This window comes from Pseudophryne corroboree, chromosome 6, assembly GCF_028390025.1.
Source record: "Pseudophryne corroboree isolate aPseCor3 chromosome 6, aPseCor3.hap2, whole genome shotgun sequence".
Taxonomy (NCBI): domain Eukaryota; kingdom Metazoa; phylum Chordata; class Amphibia; order Anura; family Myobatrachidae; genus Pseudophryne; species Pseudophryne corroboree.
Window position 1 is genome coordinate 40,918,449 of NC_086449.1, and position 22,698 is coordinate 40,941,146.

At 46.6% G+C, this 22,698-nt stretch overlaps 1 protein-coding gene across 9 annotated transcripts in view; it reads left to right on the forward strand.

Annotated features, from left to right (window-relative positions):
* The window catches only part of LOC134936014 (NXPE family member 3-like), a 99,957-nt gene that overhangs the window by 61,278 nt on the left and 15,981 nt on the right, over positions 1–22,698 (forward strand). For all 9 annotated transcript variants that reach the window (XM_063930911.1, XM_063930908.1, XM_063930907.1 and 6 more), the window contains 2 exons: positions 2,230–2,300; positions 6,111–6,326. In XM_063930911.1, coding sequence (XP_063786981.1) covers positions 2,230–2,300; positions 6,111–6,326 — 287 coding nt within the window. The remainder of the gene's footprint in view (positions 1–2,229; positions 2,301–6,110; positions 6,327–22,698) is intronic.

The window sequence follows — 22,698 nt, forward strand, 5'->3', positions numbered from 1 at the left end:
CGCATCTTTTTTTGTAATATTTGCGGTTGGATTGTGTTCTGAATCAGCCCCAATGTCCTTTATTGACGCAGGTTCTCCAAATTGAATAGTCCGTACCACTGCTTTGACATAAATAGTTTTTTGAAGATTCGTAGTTTGGCTTCAATAGAAACAGTTCTTAATCGTCTGATACAGCAGGATCCGTCCAATTTGCCGGCTGTGGGGATCCCGGTTGTCAGGATATTGACGCCGGAATCCCGACAGCTGACAATGCCGCCAGCCGTAATCCCAGCAAAACTGGACTATTCCCACTTGTGTAGGGATAAATCCAGCGAATGCCGCCAGCCGTAATCCCAGCAAAACTGGACTATTCCCACTTGTGTAGGGATAAATCCAGCGGCGAGCCACCGAGCCCGCAAGGGTACTCTTTGCGCTTACTCCGCAGCCAGCATTTTGGCGGGATGCCGCTGTCCTTTACATCTGTAAAGATAAAAGGCATGTTTATTCTTATCCCAGCAATAGGATCATTTAAAAGAAAAAAAATAGGCATAAGCTGTCTGAAGAAGTGGTCAGCAGTCGCATGAAACGCGTAACATGCTGTACCAGATGGTCAAGACACGTTTGCATTGATACCATACGATGAATCTTCAGTTCTTTATTTAGAAGAAGTGGTGCTGACTATTTAACTGCACAAGAAAGGACTTTGCATTTGGATTCTGTTGGAGATTTTCTGGAATTGTCTCCACCTTTCAAGGCAGCAAAAACACCAAGTGCTTGTACCTGATTCCCCAAGCAGTCACACAATATGCTAACTATAAACTGAAAATAATGAAATAATGGTATTAATAATGCACATCCAGTCACCGGTGTTGATTCCGTGGGTGCTCCTGGGCCTGAACACCCACGGGGCTGCTCGGCCCTGTGCAGGTCTTTTATAGTCACCCTCTCACCCCCCTGACATCTCATGTGGTGTATGACATACACCACATGAGCCGCTAGCGAGGGTGAGCGCAGAATAGTCTCAGCAGAGCCCCGGATATGGCACTGCGGCTTCCCTCAGCCGCCCGTCGCTCCACCCTCAGCTCACAGTCTGTTTCCTGGTCCCTTGCGTGTGCATCCACGGAGTGACGTAATTACAGCGCCCCTGCAACCAGTCATACTTAAAATGTGTATATATACATTCGTGCATGTGTATGTACAGTATAAGGACGATAACAGGTTCATAAGATGGACTATCTCAATGCATCTGTTTTGTCACCTCCCAGCACTTTTCCAAGACATTTTTGTCTTTGTGCATTCATTATGTTTCCCATTTCATTATGTAGGGTGGGATGTACTAAAATGCGGCAAAGCCCCCAAAAATCCAGTGTTTGGGGGTTTATACCGAATTTTCATATGTACCAAGCTCCAGAATGCAATGCATTCCTGAGCTTCAAGTCAGTAGGTAATGCCATGTTTCAGTGCTGTTGCTCAAAAGAAGCTTATAGGCTTTGTTTGTGACTTTCTCTGAGATTGGACCCAATCCCAGCACCCCCTTCCCCCACAACCCCACCTCTTGTGGCTGCATGTGCAGAAGGGCTCCTAAGTCCTAAACCTGGAAGCCCTGAAAACACAAAGGGCAGCTCTTATTGAGAGAGCTGTCCTTTGCGATACTATTTGCATATGTAAGTTGGATGTTTTATTGATTGTATCTCCGTTTCTACTGGGAAAATGCAAACAATCCATCTGACTGGACGAGCCCCCAAATGAGTAGATATGTGCTTTTTCTGATGGTACTCCACAGTACTGATTCCTGGCAGTCTTTTTATTTCTGGAAATGGGTAGCACAGATAGTACAGGTATAGCGGAACAGTTTTGCCAGGTGCTTCTATCACCACACTAGAGAGGACATGTATCAAGCCTTGGAGAGAGATAAAATAGAGAATTTGGCCAAAACAACTGATTAGCTACTAAATCTTATTTATCTATCTCAGCAATTGCACTTAGACACTGATTAGCTGTTATGCCCAACGCCTCTATTTTATCTCTCTCAATTGATTCAACTCCCCCTATTTCATAGTAGTAACTATATAGACTGGACAGTGTAACTGGACAAAGGGCCTTTGGCGGTTTAGGTTAGTTCTTGCACTTTTTTTTATAGTACAAGTACCTATTTTCATGGGAAAAAGTTCATTGCTTATAGGCCAATTCATTTCTAATTAGGCCCCAGACACATGACCATCTTTTTAATCAATTGTTGCCCTTTCTCAGCTCTGTAGCAAACAAGATTATCCCTGGAAATGTTTCTCCAATCAATGTCTTCTCTGATATTAGCTCATTGGGTAAGTTACTGGCAGAGCAATATACAGGGGTTCGGTATCAAATAGCGCTGGTTGTGATGCCTGCAGTCACATGACTGACCGTGGCATCCCAACAATGAAGATCCTGACGTTGGCGGGGGTAAATAATTTTAACCCCCCCTCCCCTAACCATTCAGGGGTGGCAGCTAGGGCTAACCCTTCGGGGGTGGTGTCTAGGGCTAACCCCTGCCACCCCCCAGTGCCTAACCAGAACCCGGATACTTACCTTCGGGCTGTTTGTGTTCTGCTGACGATCTCCGAGTGGTGTCAAGATTCCTGCATCCCATATACAGGGTGGTCCAAAAGCCGATATACAGTAATGGTCTTTCATTATTCTTTTTGTGTTGCAGAACTGGAATGATTGCAGGGAATCTGAGTGAAGAACTAAGAAATACAGTATATAGTGTAATTATAGTATAAATACTGTATAGTAATATACTGTATATGCGAAAGCCCTCACTGACTGACTGACTGACTCACTCACTCACTCACTCACTCACTCACTCATCACTAATTTTCTTACTTCCCGAAATGTTAGGAAGATGAAATGTAACATAGGTATTCTTCAGGTGGGAAATAGGAAAACTATGTAATTCGAATTTTAATAAACCTGTCCTAAGGTGATGAAAAGGGTTGACATAATGACATCATTACCAATGCGTGGCTTGCGTTGCGTGAATGATAACGCCCAAATGCACAATCAGATCAAAATTTGGATTGCACCTAGAGTGTGTTAAATTTAATAATGGAAGTGTCAAAGATACTTTGTTGGTTGGAACGCCATCTGCCAGCCATATCAGCAGTGTTCATTCTAGGCATCCTAAACTGGGAAGTGGACTTCCTCAGTCACCAGGACGTTCACTGCGGAGAGTGGAGCCTTCATCCAGAAGTCTTTCATGTCCTAGTGGACAGGTGGGGCCTGCCAGATGTAGACCTCATAGTGTCTCAACACAATTACAAAGTTCCAGTCTTCAGATCACGGACCAGGGATCCTCAGGCAGTGTTCGTGGATGCACTGGCAGTTCCGTGGAACTTTCGGCTGCCTTACATATTCCCTCCGGTGTCACTCCTACCTAGGGTACTGCGGAAGTTCAAGCAAGAAGAAGGAATGCTAATTCTAGTCGCTCCGGCATGGCCCAGACTGCATTGGTTCTCAAACCTGCAGGGTCTGTTGACTGGGCGTCCCCTTCTACTTCCTCAGCATCAAGACCTCCTCGTACAGGGGCTTTGTCTCTACCCAGACCTGGCCAGACTGGCTTTGACGGCATGGCTCTTGAAACATCACTCCTGAGGGCCAAGGGATTTACTGAGGCGGTTATTCAAACTATGCCGAAGGCCTGCAAACCGGCCTCTGCCCGGATTTATTACAGGGTTTGGCATTCGTATTTCACCTGGTGTGCCGATAAGAATTATGATGCTGGTAGATTTAAAACTTTTACTTTTCTGCAAAGAGTTTTGGACTTAGGTCTTTATCTGGCTTCCCTCAAGGTTCACATATCTGCCTTGTCGGTATGGTTTCAGCACAAGATTGCCTCTATACCTGATGTTCATACATTCACTCAGGGTGTTCTACGTATTCAGCCTCCATATGTTCCTCCTGTGGCTCCAATGGGATCTGTCTGTTGTGCTGAATGCCCTACAAGAGTCTCACTTTGAACCTCTTGAGTAGGTTGACCTTAAATGGCTTATGGCCAAGGTCCTGTTCTTGCTGGCTATTGCCTCTGCAAGACGGGTGTCAGACTTAGGAGCTTTGTCCTGTTGTCCACCCTTTCTGATTTTTCACCGTGACTGGGCAGTTATATGAACTCGACCAGGGTATTTGCTAAGGTGGTGTCATCATTTCACCTTAACCAAGAGATTGTGGTTCCGGCCTTTATCTCTTTAGACTTGTCAGCCAAAGAACGTTCTTTGGATGTGGTGAGTGCTCTCCATGTCTGTGTGGAGAGGACTGCTTCTATTAGGTGGTCAGATGCCCTCTTTGTCCAGTTTGGTTTCCACAAATGTGGCTGGCCTGCTAACTAGCAAACCTAGGCCAGATGGATTAGAATTGTGATTGCACAAGCTTATGCGCAGGCTGGAGTCCCACCTCCCGCTGCGATTAATGCTCATTCTATTTTTGAGTGGCGCATCCGCAGAACAATTGTGCAAGGCGGCTACGTGGTCCTCGTTGAACATGTTTCTTAGGTTCTATGCCTTTTAATCCCTTCGCCTCCCAGGATGCTTCCTTTTGACGTCGGATTCTCACATCTGCTAAGGCGCGTCCCCTCTCTTGAGGAACTGCTTTAGGACATCCCTGATGTTTCCCTATGGAAACCTGTGTACCCTGCTGCAGAAAAGAAGTGTTATGGTAGACTTACCAATGTTAACTCTTTTTCTGCAGAGTACACAGGGTTCCACAGGGCGCCCACCCTGACACACCTAGCTTCTTTGGGTTTGTATGGCATTAGCCACTGGTACCTTCTCCTGTCGTGAGAGTGTGTTCTTATGTGACTAACATCTGCCTTCTCTCTTGCCTGCTCCTGCATTGGACTGGTTATCAAAACTGAGCACTCAGTGGAGGTGGGGTTATAGAGGAGGCCCCTATGCATCCTGGGGCAGCTAAAAGCTATGCCTGTTGGTGCCTCTGTATCAAAAGCCACTCTACACTCCAATGTTTCCCTGTGGAACCCTGTGTACTTCACAGAAAAAGTGTTAACAATGGTAAGTCTACCATAACACTTCCTTTTTGTCAGGATGTATGCTCATGTTAGACATTGCCCAATGCACCTTCACCATCATTGGACTATGAGAAACTGGCTAAGCAGTTTGGTATGCAAACTTTTAGTAAAATTGGTCACAATCTAGAAAGAAAGACTTACTCGGCACAAGTTCCCCAAATTGTGAAAGCAAATCATGCATGCACATATTTTCACCAGTCTCTTTCATCCCCGGATCTTCTAGCACTATAAAACCAGTCAGACCTAGCATTCAGTGCCAGCTGATTGTCAGCGTTACTTTGGATTTGCTACGGCACATCCTGCGCCTTTTCTGATACACTGTGTACTAGTTTTGGCTGACTTCTCTTGTAGGTCATTTAGCACAACAGACAGATCCCATGGAGCCACAGGGGGAACACAGGGAGGCTGAATACGCTGAACACCCTGAGTGAATGTAAGAACATCAGGTATAGAGGCAATCTTGCGCTGAAACCATGCCAACAAGGCAGATATGTGAACCTTGAGGGAAGCAAGACGAAGACCTAAGTCCAAGACTGCTCACAGCTTGCTCATTCCCTTCTGCAAATTTTTCCATGGCTCCTGCCACTGGGGGTCACTCCTGTTTTTTCTGGATAACAATCCTATATTTATAGCGTGACGTTTCCTCCAAAATTCCTACTACAGGTTTACTTGCAAAAGAACTTTAAAGAAAGAAATGCTGACTAACCAGCCTGTTGTCATGATTGCCAGAGTTTGACTGAATGACTATGGCTCTCTTTCAGTCCATTACTGCCTGCCATTATAAATGGATCAGACCCTGTGATTTTCTGAAAACAAACAAACAAACAAAACCTCTTGGATGGTACTAGAGCAGTTGATTTTTTTTGAGGCAGATGCATTCCTGAAAATATGGAATATCCAGGACAGGAACTCAGATAGTATAGTCATCTAGATGCGATTTGCTATCACCCCATCTAGTGGTCTCCATACAAGCAGCCCAAAGGTGGGTTCCCTGGTGAAGATGCATTACCATTTAAACTGCCTTAAGTTTTTTTTTTTTTCCCCCATCTCTCATCCTCCGCCCACTCTTTTGCAGAACTTACCGCTAATCTCTCCGCCTGTAGACCTGGCCTGGAACCTACACAGCCTTCTGGCTTTTATTATGGTGACAACTGGAGATCTCTCACGTGTCGGGGTCGGCATTTTCCTCAGCCATCCGATGCTCTTGCCTGTCTCAAGGGGAAGGACATCCACATGTTTGGAGACTCCACTCTGCGCCAGTGGTTTGAGTATTTGGAGAGATTTATTCCCAGTAAGATTTTCACTTTTTCTACAAAAACGTATTGACAATGGGCCTAATTCAGAACTGGTCGCAGCAGCAAATTTGTTAGCTAATGGGAAATACCATGTGCAGTGCAGGGGGGCTTGGGGGGGGGGGGGGGGCAGATATAACATGAGCAGAGAGAGTTAGATTTGGGTGGGGTGTGTTCAAACTGAAATCTAAACTGTAGTGTGAAAATAAAGCAGCCAGTATTTACCCTGCACAGAAACAAAGTAACCCACCCAAATCTAACTCTCTCTGCACATGTTATATCTGCCCCCCTTGCAGTGCACATGGTTTTGCCCATCTGCTAACAAGTTTGCTACTACGATCAGGTCTGAATTCCCCCCTATGTGCTAATGCTTGTATCAGCCCTTGGTTTACAAGCCTCTGTCTGTAAGGGCTGGGACACCCCCTGTGTGTATGAAGGGCCCACCGGGGGATGCAGTTATAGGGGCCCATACTTAGGGGTATGGCCATCCTACAAAGGGGGTGTGGCCAGCATCCACAGAGGCTTGAAATACACAATAGTTTAGTGCAGTGTAATGCAACATATACACCATGTATAATACAAGTGCACAGTCTGGAACCTGATCCCTAGAGGAAGGAGTGGGCACTCAGGCAGTGGGGCCTACCGGTGGTTTCCCTGGTACCCCTGTGGGCCAGTCCTACCCTTTCTGTGTGTATCTTTAGACGCTACTATTGGATGCACTATCAAAAATATCAAACACCATCTATCTTATGAGTACCCTTATACGTATGTTAGTGCAATGCAAGAAAAGTCTTTGATTAAAATACACCTAGATGTGTGTGGAAAAGGTGTCCTAAATTGTATTTATGTTAAGTGACCGTCCCTAGCCTGGGTGTGGATCATAGGGTCACACTTAGGTCGACAGTGTCTAGGTCAACCAGTATTGATCGACAGTAAGTAGGTCGGCATGGTTTTTAGGTCAACATGGTCTCTAGGTTGACATATACAAGGTCGACCGTCCCTAGCCTGGGTGTGGATCATAGGGCCACACTTAGGTCGACAGTGTCTAGGTCAACCAGTATTGATCGACAGTAAGTAGGTCGGCATGGTTTTTAGGTCAACATGGTCTCTAGGTTGACATATACAAGGTCAACATGACAGAAGGTCAACATGAGTTTTTTTTTTAAATTGGTGTAGTTTTCTCCGCAGAGTGACTGAGAACCCCAGTTAGTGCACCGTGTCCCCTCACATGGCTCACTCCACTACCGCTGCGCTCAGCACAGGTTACCATTCCCAGTTGTAGTCCACGTAAAGCATGAAAAAGTAAAAAAAAACAAGTTTAAAAAAACAACAACTCATGTCGACCTTCTGTCTTGTCGACCTAGAACATGTAGACCTAGAGACCATGTTGACCTAGAAATCATGTAGACCTACTTACTGTCGACCAATAGTGGTCGACCTAGAGACCGTATACCCCTACCCTTAACATCAGAAATGTTAAAGATGGTTGTTTTTTGTGTATATATTTATTTTGGCCCTCATTCCGAGTTGATCGGTCGCAAGGCGAATTTAGCAGAGTTGCACACGCTAAGCCGCCGCCTACTGGGAGTGTATCTTAGCATCTTAAAATTGCGACCGAAGTATTCGCAATATTGCGATCACAAACTACTTAGCAGTTTTAGAGTAGCTCCAGACTTACTCTGCCTGTGCGATCAGTTCAGTGCTTGTCTTTCCTGGTTTGACGTCACAAACACACCCAGCGTTCGCCCAACCACTCCCCCGTTTCTCCGGCCACTCCTGCGTTTTTTCCGGAAACGGTAGCGTTTTCAGCCACACGCCCATAAAACGCCGTGTTTCCGCCCAGTAACACCCATTTCCTGTCAATCACATTACGATCGCCGGAGCGATGAAAAAGCCGTGAGTAAAAATACTTTCTTCATAGCAAAGATACTTGGCGCAGTCGCAGTGCGAATATTGCGCATGCGCACTAAGCGGAATTTCACTGCGATGCGATGAAAAATACAGAGCGAACGACTCGGAATGAGGGCCCTAATTCGCTTACTATATTTTTAGGGCCCAAATTAATTAATTAATTCGGCTATGCAAGGTATTGTGTCTAACACTGTATCACGCTACAGCACATGCAATTACACAGTCAGGCCACAATTCCCAGCAGCCTTGGCAGATGCTCAAGAGGTCAGGAGAGCGTCACATCATCAGACTCGGGTATAAGGCCAGTGACTGTTGGAAGTGAGGGGCGGTTGGCCGGGGCAGGGTCTGGGGTACCTGGGAGCTGAAGTGGACCTGTGCTGCTGAGGGGTCCTGTGAGAAAAGTGTCCATTTGGGAGAGCTAAGAGGAGGTTGCCAGGAGTCCATCCCACCCACCTATGACAGGCCAAAGGAGCCACTATTTATGGGCAGTTATATATAGGTGGACCATGAGAGACTGTGTGGTCTAATTACTAAGGGGGACATTTTCTAAGCAGTGATAAGAGCGGAGAAGTGAGTCAGTGGAGAAGTTGCCATGACAACCAATCAGCACTGAAGTAACATCTATAATTTGCATACTATAAAATTATACAGAGCTGCTGATTGGTTGATGGGGCAACTTCTCCACTGGCTCACTTCTCCGCTCTTATCACTGCTTAGTAAATGTCCCCCTTAGCCTTGGACGGAGATAAAGTACCAACCAATCAGCTCCTAACTGCCATGTCACAGGCTGTGATTGAAAGATGACAGTTGGGAGCTGGTTGGTTGGTACTTTATCTCCGTCCACTTTATCTCCATCCAAGGCTTAGTAAATAGACCCCTATACCGGATGCTGGAAAGCTGAAGGGAGAGACTGAACTTGCTGGTCACATGGGAGCTGTCCAGTGCTGCACAGATGTATTTCTGCTTGTGGACTAAGAGGGTGATTAAGTAAGGATTGTTTATGCTATCCTTACTGCATTTACCAGATGGTCGAGTCCTGTGCTAAATGGGTCCTGCGATATCATGCACAGGCAGAGGCATTTGCAGGGATGGTCAGCCCAGCGTTCGGGAAAACAGGGGCGTGTCGCCAGTTTTCCGGGAGTGACGAAGTTAAGGACTTCATCGTGGGCGCAGTTCCCTTGGCCTTGCATGGCCACCTGCGACGGTAAGCCTGAGTAAGATCTGGCTTATTCAGCCTGCCGTCACAGATGAACATTGCTGAACACAGGCAGACCACTCAAGTGTGTAATGTTCTCTGTTTCATTCAAATTTCCTGCCAGGCCAGAGCAGGTAGACCACGGCTTCTCCTCACGGCCATCAGACTGCGCCTCATATCAGTCATACTATCCCAGCATCAGGTGTAAGATGGCGGGGCTGGCGGACACACAGTCGCATGCGCCTCTCCTGTGTCCGTCCTGACTCCCGTGTCTCCGGCGGCGTGTCTGTCAGATGAAGTGCCGGTTCGTGAGCCAATCAGAGCTCGTGGACCGGCAGCTGCAACTCCTGATTGGCTGCCAGTCCGCGAGCTCTGATTGGCTCATGACCCAGCGCTTCATTTGACAGACACGCCGCCGGAGACACAGGACGGACACAGGAGAGGCGCGCGCTGTGCCCTTCTTCCCGGACTGTACCCTCTTTCCCGGACAGCACTGGGGGCATATGTGTATCTTGCACTGGGAGCATATGTGTATCTGGTACTGTGGGGGCATATGTGGCACTGGCGGCATATGTCTATCTGGCACTGGGGGGGCATATTTGGCACTGGGGTCATATGTGTATCTGGAACTGTGGGGGCATATGTGGCACTGGGGGCATATGTGTATCTGGCACTGGGAGCATATGTGTATCTGGTACTGTGGGGGCATATGTGGCACTGGGGGCATATGTGTTTCTGGCACTATGGGGGCATATTTTTATCTGGCACTATGGTGGAATATCTGGCACTGGGGGCACACCCCTAGCAACAAGCATTACCTCCTAGCAATGAGCATGACATCCAGTGCATGAAACCCCTGGCAACAAGCATAACACCTAGCGCATGAAACCCCTGGCACCGTGCATGGAACCAAGAGCATCAAACCCCTGGCATCGAACAGGTAATTTAAAAGTAATTAGAAGCCTTACTTATAGGGCTTAATGTGTAATGGGCATTGCGGTGTGTGGCATAATGTATCACGGACATTGTGGTCTGTGGCATAATGTATCACGGTCATTGCGGTGTGTGTCATAATGTGTCATGGACATTGCAGTGTGTGTCATAATGTGTCACAGGCATTACGGTCTGTGGTATACTATATCACAGGCATTGTATGTGGTATAATGTCTCAGGGGCATTGCATTGTGTAGCATAATGTATAACGGGCATTGCAATTCCTGTCATAATGTGTCACAGGCATTACGGTGTGTGGCATATTGTGTAATGGGCATTATTTTGTGTGTCATAATGTCTAAGGGCCATTGCAGTATGTGGCATAATGTATACTGGGCATTACTATAAGGAGGAAAAATGACAAATAATGTAAGGGGCATGAATCAGGATTATTTTTTTCCTGTGGTCGCCAATGTCTGGGCGTGCATGTTGCAAAACTGGGGTGTAAGGTAGTCTTTTCCTGCAATGCCACGCCCCTTTATGCAAAGCCACGCCCATTTCAGCAAGGCCACGCCAGAGAATATTTTGGCTTGGGGGAGAAAAAATAAGATTTTACTTACCGGTAAATCTATTTCTCGTAGTCCGTAGTGGATGCTGGGGACTCCGTAAGGACAATGGGGAATAGACGGGCTCCGCAGGAGACATGGGCACTTTAAGAAAGAATTTAGATTCTGGTGTGCTCTGGCTCCTCCCACTATGACCCTCCTCCAGACCTCAGTTAGAGAAACTGTGCCCGGAAGAGCTGACAGTACAAGGAAAGGATTTTGGAAATCCAGGGCAAGACTCATACCAGCCACACCAATCACACCATATAACTTGTGATAAACTTACCCAGTCAACAGTATGAACAACAACAGAGCATCAGTTCAACCCTGATGCAACAATAACATAGCCCTTATTGCAGCAATAACTATATACAAGTATTGCAGAAGAAGTCCGCACTTGGGACGGGCGCCCAGCATCCACTACGGACTACGAGAAATAGATTTACCGGTAAGTAAAATCTTATTTTCTCTAACGTCCTAGTGGATGCTGGGGACTCCGTAAGGACCATGGGGATTATACCAAAGCTCCCAAACGGGCGGGAGAGTGTGGATGACTCTGCAGCACCGATTGAGCAAACAATAGGTCCTCATCAGCCAGGGTATCAAACTTGTAGAACTTTGCAAAAGTGTTTGAACCTGACCAAGTAGCCGCTCGGCATAGTTGTAATGCCGAGACCCCTCGGACAGCCGCCCAAGAAGAGCCCACCTTCCTAGTGGAATGGGCTTTAACTGATTTTGGCAGCGGCAATCCAGACGCAGAATGAGCCTGCTGAATCGTGTTACAGATCCAGCGAGCCATAGTTTGCTTTGTAGCAGGAGCACCCAGCTTGTTGGATGCATACAGGATAAACAGCGACTCCGTTTTCCTGACTCTAGCCGTTCTGGCTACATAAACTTTCAAAGCCCTGACCACCTCCAGTAACTCTGAATCCTCCAAGTCACGAGTAGCCACAGGCACCACAATAGGTTGGTTCATATGAAAAGATGACACCACTTTTGGCAGAAATTGTGGACGGGTCCGCAATTCTGCTCTATCCATATGGAAAACCAGATAGGGGCTTTTATGTGACAAAGCCGCTAATTCTGACACACGCCTAGCCGAAGCCAAGGCTAATAGCATGACCACCTTCCACGTGAGATATTTTAACTCCACCGTTTTAAGTGGTTCAAACCAGTGTGATTTCAGGAAACTTAACACCACGTTAAGATCCCAAGGTGCCACTGGAGGCACAAAAAGAGGCTGAATATACAGCACTCCCTTTACAAACGTCTGAACTTCTGGTAGAGAAGCCAACTCTTTTTGAAAGAAAATGGATAGGGCCGAAATCTGGACCTTAATGGAGCCCAATTTTAGGCCCAAATTCACTCCTGACTGTAGGAAGTGAAGGAAACGGCCCAGCTGGAATTCCTCTGTAGGAGCATTCCTGGCCTCACACCAAGAAACATATTTTCGCCATATACGGTGATAATGTTTAGCGGTCACGCCCTTCCTAGCCTTTATCAGCGTAGGAATGACCTCGTCCGGAATGCCCTTTTCTGTTAGGATCCGGCGTTCAACTGCCATGCCGTCAAACGCAGCCGCGGTAAGACTTGGAACAGACAGGGCCCCTGTCACAACAGGTCCTGTCTTAGAGGAAGAGGCCACGGGTCCTCTGTGAGCATTTCTTGCAGATCTGGATACCAGGTCCTTCGTGGCCAATCTGGAACAATGAGGATTGTTCCCACTCCTCCTTTTCTTATTATCCTCAGCACCTTGGGAATGAGAGGAAGAGGAGGAAATACATAGACCGACTGGAACACCCACAGTGTCACCAGGGCGTCTACCGCTATTGCTTGAGGGTCTCCTGACCTGGCGCAATACCTCTGTAGTTTTTTGTTGAGGCGGGATGCCATCATGTCCACCTGTGGCAGTTCCCACCGATATGTGATCTGTGTGAAGACTTCCTGTTGAAGTCCCCACTCACCCGGGTGGAGGTCGTGTCTGCTGAGGAAGTTTGCTTCCCAGTTGTCCACTCCCGGGATGAACACTGCTGACAGAGCGCTTACGTGATTCTCCGCCCAACGAAGAATCTTTGTGGCTTCCGCCATTGCCACCCTGCTTCTTGTGCCGCCCTGGCGGTTTACATGGGCGACCGCCGTGATGTTGTCTGACTGAATCAGCACTGGTTGGTTTCGAAGCAGGGGCTCCGCTTGACTCAGGGCGTTGTATATGGCCCTTAGTTCCAGGATCTTGATGTGAAGGCAAGTCTCTTGACTTGACTACAGACCTTGGAAATTTCTTCCCTGTGTGACTGCTCCCCACCCTCGGAGGCTAGCGTCCGTGGTCACCAGGACCCAGTCCTGAATTCCGAATCTGCGTCCCTCTAGAAGGTGAGAACTCTGCAGCCACCACAGGAGTGACACCCTGGCCCTGGGGGACAGGGTGATTAACCGATGCATCTGAAGATGTGATCCGGACCACTTGTCCAGTAAGTCCCATTGGAAGGTCATCGCATGGAACCTGCCGAAGGGAATGCCACCATCCTTCCCAGGACTCGAGTGCAGTGATGCACTGACACCTGTTTTGGTTTTAATAGATTCCTGACCAGTGTCATGAGCTTCTGAGCTCTCTCTATCGGGAGATAAACCCTTTTCTGGTCCGTGTCTAGGATCATGCCTAGGCCGTGTTGCCGTTACACTTCCGGAGAAAGTGATACGCTGTTCAGCAACTGCTCTCTTGATCTCGCTTTTATGAGGAGATCGTCCAAGTACGGGATAATTGTGACGCCTTGCTTTCCGCAGGAGCACCATCATTTCCGCCATTACCTTGGTGAAGATTCTCAGGGCCGCGGAGAGACCAAACGGCAACGTCTGAAATTGGTAATGACAATCCTGTACCGCAAATCTGAGGTACGCCTGATGAGGTGGATAAATGGGGACATGAAGGTATGCATCCTTTATGTCCAGAGACACCATAAAATCTCCCCCTTTCAGGCTTGCGATGACCGCTCTTAGCGATTCCATCTTGAACTTGAACCTTTTCAGGTATATGTTCAGGGATTTTAAATTCAATATGGGTCTGACCGAACCGTCTGGTTTCGGGACTACAACATGGTCGAATAATAACCCCCTCCTTGTTGAAGGAGGGGCACCTTGACCACCACCTGTTGAAGATACAATTTGTGAATTGCAGTTAACACTATTTCCCTCTCGTGGGGGGAAGCCGGCATGGCCGTCGGTGAGGGGGCATCCCCTCAAAGTCCAGCTTGTATCCCTGAGACACAATAGCTATTGCCCAGGGATCCAACAGGGAGTGAACCCACTTGTGGCTGAAATTACGAAAACGTGCCCCCACTGGGCCTTGCTCCGCCTGTGGAGCCCCAGCGACATGCGGTGGATTTTGTAGAGGCCGGGGAGGACTTCTGTTCCTGGGAACTAGCTGTGTTGTGCAGCTTCTTTCCTCTGCCCCTGCCTCTGGCAAGAAAGGACGCACCTCGGACTTTCTTATTTCTTTGTGTTCGAAAGGCTGCATTTGATAATGTCGTGCTTTCCTAGGCTGTGCAGGAATATAAGGCAAAAGATCAGAATTACCAGCTATAGCTGTGGAGACCAGGTCCGAGATCCCTTCTCCACACAATCCTCAGCCTTCCATATGCCTCTTAAGTCGGCATCACCTGTCCATTGCATATTCTACAGGACACGTCAAGCAGAAATCGACATAGCGTTGACTCTAGAACCCAGTAGACTAATGTCTCTATGGGCATGTTTAATATATATACATATCTTAAGACAGCATCTTTATATATATATATATATATATATATATATATATATATATATATATATACATATATATATATATATATATATATATATATATATATATATATATATATATATATATATATATATATACAATGCTCAAAAAAATAAAGGGAACACTAAAATAACACATCCTAGATCTGAATGAATGAAATATTCTTATTAAATACTTTGTTCTTTACATAGATGAATGTGCTGACAACAAAATCACACAAAAATTATCAATGGAAATCAAATTTATTAACCCATGGAGGCCTGGATTTGGAGTCACCCTCAATATTAAAGTGGAAAAACACACTACAGGCTGATCCAACTTTGATGTAATGTCCTTAAAACAAGTCAAAATGAGGCTCAGTAGAGTGTGTGGCCTCCACGTGCCTGTATGACCTCCCTACAACCCACACAAGTGGCTCAGGTAGTGCAGCTCATCCAGGATGGCACATCAATGCAAGCTGTGGCAAGAAGGTTTGCTGTGTCTGTCAGCGTAGTGTCCAGAGCATGGAGGCGCTACCAGGAGACAGGCCAGTACATCAGGAGATGTGGAGGAGGCCGTAGGAGGGCAACAACCCAGCAGCAGGACCGCTACCTCCGCCTTTGTGAAAGGAGGAATAGGAGGAGCACTGCCAGAGCCCTGCAAAATGACCTCCAGCAAGCTACAAATGTGCATGTGTCTACTCAAACGATCAGAAACAGACTCCATGAGGGTGGTATGAGGGCCCGACGCCCACAGGTGGGGGTTGTGCTAACAGCCCAACACCGTGCAGGACGTTTGGCATTTGCCAGAGAACACCAAGATTGGCAAATTTGCCACTGGCACCCTGTGCTCTTCACAGATGAAAGCAGGTTCTCACTGAGCACATGTGACAGACATGACATAGTCTGGAGATGCCAAGAAGAACGTTCTGCTGCCTGCAACATCCTCCAGCATGACCGGTTTGGCAGTGGGTCAGTAATGGTGTGGGGTGGCATTTCTTTGGGGGGCCACACAGCCCTCCATGTGCTCGCCAGAGGTAGCCTGACTGCCATTAGGTACCGAGATGAGATCCTCAGACCCCTTGTGAGACCATATGCTGGTGCGGTTGGCCCTGGGTTCCTCCTAATGCAAGACGATGCTAGACCTCATGTTGCTGGAGTGTGTCAGCAGTTCCTGCAAGACAAAGGCATTGATGCTATGGACTGGCCCGCCCTTTCCCCAGACCTGAATCCAATTGAGCACATCTGGGACATCATGTCTCGCTCCATCCACCAATGCCACGTTGCACCACAGACTATCTAGGAGTTGGCGGATGCTTTAGTCTAGGTCTGGGAGGAGATTCCTCAGGTGACCATCCGCCACCTCATCAGGAGCATGCCTAGGTGTTGTAGGGAGATCATACAGGCACGTGGAGGCCACACGCACTACTGAGCCTCATTTTGACTTGTTTTAAGGACATTACATCAAAGTTGGATCAGCCTGTAGTGTGTTTTTCCACTTTAATTTTGAGGGTGACTCCAAATCCAGATCTCCACGGGTTAATAAATTTGATTTCCATTGATAATTTTTGTGTGATTTTGTTGTCAGCACATTCAACTATGTAAAGAACAAAGTATTTAATAAGAATATTTCATTCATTCAGATCTAGGATATGTTATTTTAGTGTTCCCTTTATTTTTTTAAACAGTGTGTGTGTGTGTGTGTGTATATATATATATATATATATATATATATATATATATATATATATATATATATATATATATATATATATATATACTAGGGTCGCAATCTCTGCTGATGAGGTACCTGTCCACGCTGCTACAGCGCTATAAACCCATGCCGACACAATCGCCGGTCTGAGTAGTGTACCAGAATGTGCACGCTATCTGCAGGATCCCTGAGGATAGCTGTTAAGTCAGGGCTACCTTTTGGGCAAACGTGACACCCTAGGGGAAGATTCCCATCGTATCCTGGATCTAGTAGGGAAAGGATACTCCCTGAGAATTCTTTGTGGGAAACTGCAGTCTCTTGTCTGGAGATTCCCGCTCTTTTTCTTCATGGGAGGAGGGAAATTTACCTCAGCTTTCTTCCCCTTAAACATGTGTAGCCTTGTGTCAGGGACAGATGAGTCATCAGTGATATGCAAATCATCTTTTATTACAATAATTATATATTGAATACTTTCCTGCCCTTTTGGCTGTAACTTTGCATTATCGTAGTCGACACTGGAGTCAGACCCTGTGTCGATATCAGTGTCTATTATTTTGGATAGTGTGCATTGAGAGACTCTGAAGGTCTCTGCGACATAGGGACAGACATGGGTAGATTCCCTGTCTGTTCTCTAATCTTTTGTGCAATAAATTTTTCTTAGCACTTAATTACACATATCCAAACAGGTGTCGGCGTTGTCGACGGAGACACCCCTCACACACACATTTCCTCCATCTCCTCCTTAGTGGTGTCTTTTGCCTCAGACATGTCGACACACACGTACCAACACCACACACTCAGGGAATGCTCATCTGAAGACAATTCCCCCACAAGGCCCTTTGGAGAGACAGAGAGAGAGTATGCCAGCACACACCCCAGCGCTATTAACCCAGGAATAACACAGTAACTTAATGTTAACCCAGTAGCTGCTGTTTATATTGATTTTTGCGCCTATTATGTGCCCCTCCCCTCTTTTTACCCTCTTCTACCGTGTATCTGCAAGGGAGAGGCTGGGGAGCCTCCTCTCAGCGGAGCTGTGGAGAAAAAACATGGCGCTGGTGAGTGCTGAGTAAGAAGTCCCGCCCCCTCGACGGCGGGCTTCTGTCCCGCTTAAAAATACATTTACTTGGCGGGGGCTCATACATATATACAGTGCCCAACTGTATATATGCTAAACTTTTGCCAAAGAGGTCCCAATTGCTGCCCAGGGCGCCCCCCCCCTGCGCCCTGCACCCTTACAGTGACCGGAGTATGTGAGGTGTGTGTGGGAGCAATGGCGCACAGCTGCAGTGCTGTGCGCTACCTCAGTGAAGACTGGAGTCTTCTGCCGCCAATTTCGAAGTCTTCTTGCTTCTTATGCTCACCCGGCTTCTGTCTTCCGGCTCTGCGAGGGGGGCGGCGGCGCGGCTCTGGGATCGGACGACGAGGGTGAGATCCTGTGTACGATCCCTCTGGAGCTAATGGTGTCCAGTAGCCTAAGAAGCAGGACCTATCTTCAGAGAGTAGGGCTGCTTCTCTCCCCTCAGTCCCATGATGCAGGGAGTCTGTTGCTAGCAGAGCTCCCTGAAAATAAAAAACCTAACAAAATACTTTCTTACAGCAAGCTCAGGAGAGCTCACTGAACAGCACCCAGCTCGTCCGGGCACAGATTCAAACTGAGGTCTGGAGGAGGGACATAGAGGGAGGAGCCAGAGCACACCAGAATCTAAATTCTTTCTTAAAGTGCCCATGTCTCCTGCGGAGCCCGTCTATTCCCCATGGTCCTTACGGAGTCCCCAGCATCCACTAGGACGTTAGAGAAATTTCTAGTTACACCACTGGGTACTAACCACCTTGTTTTGTGTTTTTTTGCCGTGGGAGGGGAGCCAAAAGCATATTTTTGTACCTGGGCCCACCACTCGCTAGTTCCGCCACTGCCCAAAACATTCCAAAATATAATATGAACAATAATGTAGTAATATCTTCCTACCCGACCTCTCCGCTTTGCACAAGCTCTGTGTCTCTCATCCACACTCATTACTTGCTCCCATGCACGATTGCAGGACTTTCTTCGGGCTGCACCCACTCTGTGGAATGCCCTACCATGCACGATAAGACGCTCCCCTAGTCTCCAAACCTTCAAGCGTTCTCTGAAAACTCACCTCTTCAGGCAGCTTATCACATTCCAGAACCGCTCACTCAACCTTCATAAGCTTTCCTATCCGATTATGGGGGTCATTCCGAGTTGGTCGCTCGCTAGCAGTTTTTAGCAGCCGTGCAAACGCATTGTCGCCGCCCACTGGGGAGTGTATTTTCGCTTTGCAGAAGTGCGAACGCCTGTGCAGCAGAGCGCCTGCAAAAACATTTTGTGCAAAACAAGACCAGCCCTGTAGTTACTCTTCGTGTGCGATGATTCTAACGTTGGAGGGATGGTTTTTGACGTCACACACCCGCCCAGCGTTCGCCCAGACACGCCTGCATTTTTCTAAGCACTTCCTGAAACAGGTCAGTTGACACCCAGAAACGCCCCTTTCCTGTCAATCTTCTTGCAGCCGCCAGTGCGAATGAAAATGTCGCTAGAACCTGTGCAAAACATACAAAAGCCTTTGTACCCGTACGTCGCGCGTGCACATTGTGGGGCATGCGCAGAAATGCAGATTTTTAGCCTGATCACTGCGCTGCGAACAACGGCACCTAGCGATCAACTCGGAATGACCCCCTATATCCCCACTGTACAGTCCGTACATATCCTCCACATTTTTCTCTTTCTTCACTTTCCCTTCTTTCTGACCATGGTTCATCATTGCTGTGATGTGATATTATGCAGCCCACCTAGATCCTTTGCAATCCAGTGGACAAATATGCAATAGATAGCACCTATCCTTATGTATCAATGCCTATTTCCCTACAGATTGTAAGCTTGCGAGCAGGGCCTTCCTACCTCTATGACTGTTTGTTTATTACCCAGTTTTGTTTTACCATAGTGTCCAATTGTAGAACGCAACGGAATTTGCTGCGCTATAAAAGAAGCTGTTAATAAATAAATAATATCAATGTTTATAGGGGTGGTCTTCAGTACGCCGGCTCTTGGGATCCCGGCGCGCAGTATACCGGCGCCGGAATCCCGACAGCCGGCATACCGACACTTATTCTCCCTCGTGGGGGTCCACGACCCCCCTGGAGGGAGAATAAAATAGCGTGGTGACTGCAGCGAGCCCGCAAGGTGCTCATTTGCGCTCGCCACACTGTCGGTATGCCGGCGTTCGGGCTCCCGGCGCCGGTATGCTGGTCGCCGGGAGCCCGACCGCCGGCATACCATACTACACCCGTTTATAGAGATAATGGTCAAATATATAGATCATGCAAATCAAGCAAACTATATTGTTAAAAACAAAGGAAAGGATGTACCAAGCATCACATTTTGGATGTGATACATCCCACCACTTATCGGGTACATAGCAGTGTTGATAATGCCGGTAGGCATGCACAAATGCGATTAACATCAAGGACAGCTCTTCCCAAACAATCTGTCCTTTGTGATAATAGGACTTCCAGGTTTATGACCCAGATGTCTTTCTACATATGTTCTGGCCAGCGAGCAAAACATGGGGGACACTGGAAGGGGATCCTTTTGGGTCCCTCTCAGGGGAGCTCTGCTTACAGAATCCCATAGGATTCTATTAGGTAACATAGTATCTAAGGTTGAAAAAAGACAATTGTCCATCGAGTTCAACCTATTTGTGGTCTCCTATGCAGGATTATTTGGTCTAAAATTTGGACTGATGCTGATGTCAGCCGTTGTGTTTTATCCCTCTTTTTATAGTAACTATAGTGCATGACTAGGCACCATAACCCTGGATATCCTTTTATCTAGCCCATTCTTAAAGGTGTTGACTGAGTCGGCCATTACAACTCCCTCAGGCAGGGAATTCCAAACACGTATTGTCCTTACCGTGAAAAAGCCTTTACGCCGTATTGCGCCGTATCTCCTCTCCTCTAACCTGAGCGAGTGTCCACGAGTCCTCTCTGTTAATATAACCAAAAACAGGTCCTGCGCTAGATCTGTGCAAGATCCCCTTATATATTGGTAGATGTTGATAATGTCCCCTCTTAGTCTCCTCTTTTCCATTGTAAACATGCCTAGTCTTGCAAGCCTTTCCTCGTATTTCAGCGTCTCCATGCCCTTAATTAGTTTGGTCGCCCGCCTCTGAACCTTTTCTAGCTCCAGGATATCCTTTTTGTATTATAGTGCCCAGAATTGTACACAGTATTCAAGGTGTGGCCTCACAAGTGATTTATGTAACAGGAGTATAACACTCTCGTCCCTAGCATCAATTCCCCGTTTTATGCATGCTAATATCTTATTAGCCTTCTTTGCTGCACTCCTACTTTGGGTACTACTGCTTAGTTTGCTATCTATGAGGACACCTAAGTCCTTTTCCAGTACAGAATCCCCTAATTTTACCCCATTTAGTATGTAGGTGTAATTTTTGTTCTTGTTACCACAGTGCATTACCTTACACTTGCCTGTATTGAAGGGCATCCTCCATTTCGCTGCCCATGCTTCTAATTTAACTAAGTCGTTCTAATTTAACTAAGTCGTTATTGCCATCTATTAGGTAACATCACCTATAGATGTCAATTGCCTTTCCGGTTTCAAGCCCCAGAAAGTTTCACTTTCCGCAGCTTTGTAAATATAGGGAATTCAGTCAAACCTCCGAAAATGGTAGATTTGGCCACATTTTGACTAGAGTACATCCTGCCCAAAGTATTTACAGGTGAAAAATGTATAACTTTTTTTTTTTTTTTAAATGGCCTTTGGCAGATAAATGGAGAATGAGGTTCATTATAGAAAAATGTAAAGTTATGCACTTTGGGACTAAAAACATACATGCAACCTATAAACTAAATGGGGAAATTGTAGGGGAAATGGTAGTTGAAATGGATGTGGGGATGTTCATTGATAATAGATTTAATAGCAGTATGCAATGTCATAGTGCAGCAACAAAAACAAGTAAGGTATTGGCATGCATAAAACGGGGAATGGAGACGAGGGATGAGAATGTAATCCTGCCACTGTATAAATCATTGGTGCGGCCACACCTGGAATATTGTGTACAGTTCTGGGCCCTGCTCCACAAAAAAGACATCTTGGAACTTGAAAGGGTTCAGAGGCGAGCCACCAAATTGATTAGGGGGTTGGAGGCACTGGATTATGAGGAAAGACTTACGAGGTTAGATATGTTCACACTCGCAAAAAGGCGTCATTATTATTTACAAGTATATAAAGGGATAATACAAGGAGCTATCACAAGATTTGTTTATTGAAAAATCTCTACACAGAACACGTGGAATTCTCTGCCAGGAAGGTAGTAATGGGGGACTCAGTCAATATGTTTAAAAATGGACTAGATAAATTCCTAACTGATGGAAATATCCAAGGATATAGCAATTAAAGAGAGTGTATTTTAGAAAAAAAGCATGAATTATAGTGGTAGTTAGACTTAATAACTTAACTTCATCTGGGTCAGTATAGTAAAATAGTGTTAAACACAGATTAGTATTAGTGTAAAGTAGTGATGAGTGGGTTCGGTTTCCGAGAAACCGAACCCACCCGAGCTTTACCTTTTTTTACACGGGTCCGAGCAGACTCTGATCCTCCCGACTTGCTCGGCTAACCCGAGCGTGCCCGAACGTCATCATCCCGCTGTCGGATTCTCGCGAGATTCGGATTCTATATAAGCAGCCGCGCGTCGCCGCCATTTTCACACGTGCATTGAGATTGATATGGAAAGGACATGGCTGGCGTCCTCTCCGTTTATATACGAGACAGTTGATCTGATTGCTTTGCTTTGCTTGTTTATTTTACTATTGTGGGGAGGATTTTTTATACTAGTAGTTTAGCAGTTTGCTGACAGTGTCCACCAGGTCCATTATACTGTATATAGCAGTACGGTAGGCCACTGCTGTACCTACCTCTGTGTCGTCACTCGTCATCCATAAAGTATACTATCCATCCATCTACATTGTATACCTGTGGTGGCTTTTTTTTTTATACTAGTAGTTTAGCAGTCTGCTGACAGTGTCCACCAGGTCCATTATACTGTATATAGCAGTACGGTAGGACACTGCTGTACCTACTTCTGTGTCGTCACTCGTCATCCATAAAGTATACTATCCATCCATCTACATTGTATACCTGTGGTGGCTTTTTTTTAAATACTAGTAGTTTAGCAGTCTGCTGACAGTGTCCACCAGGT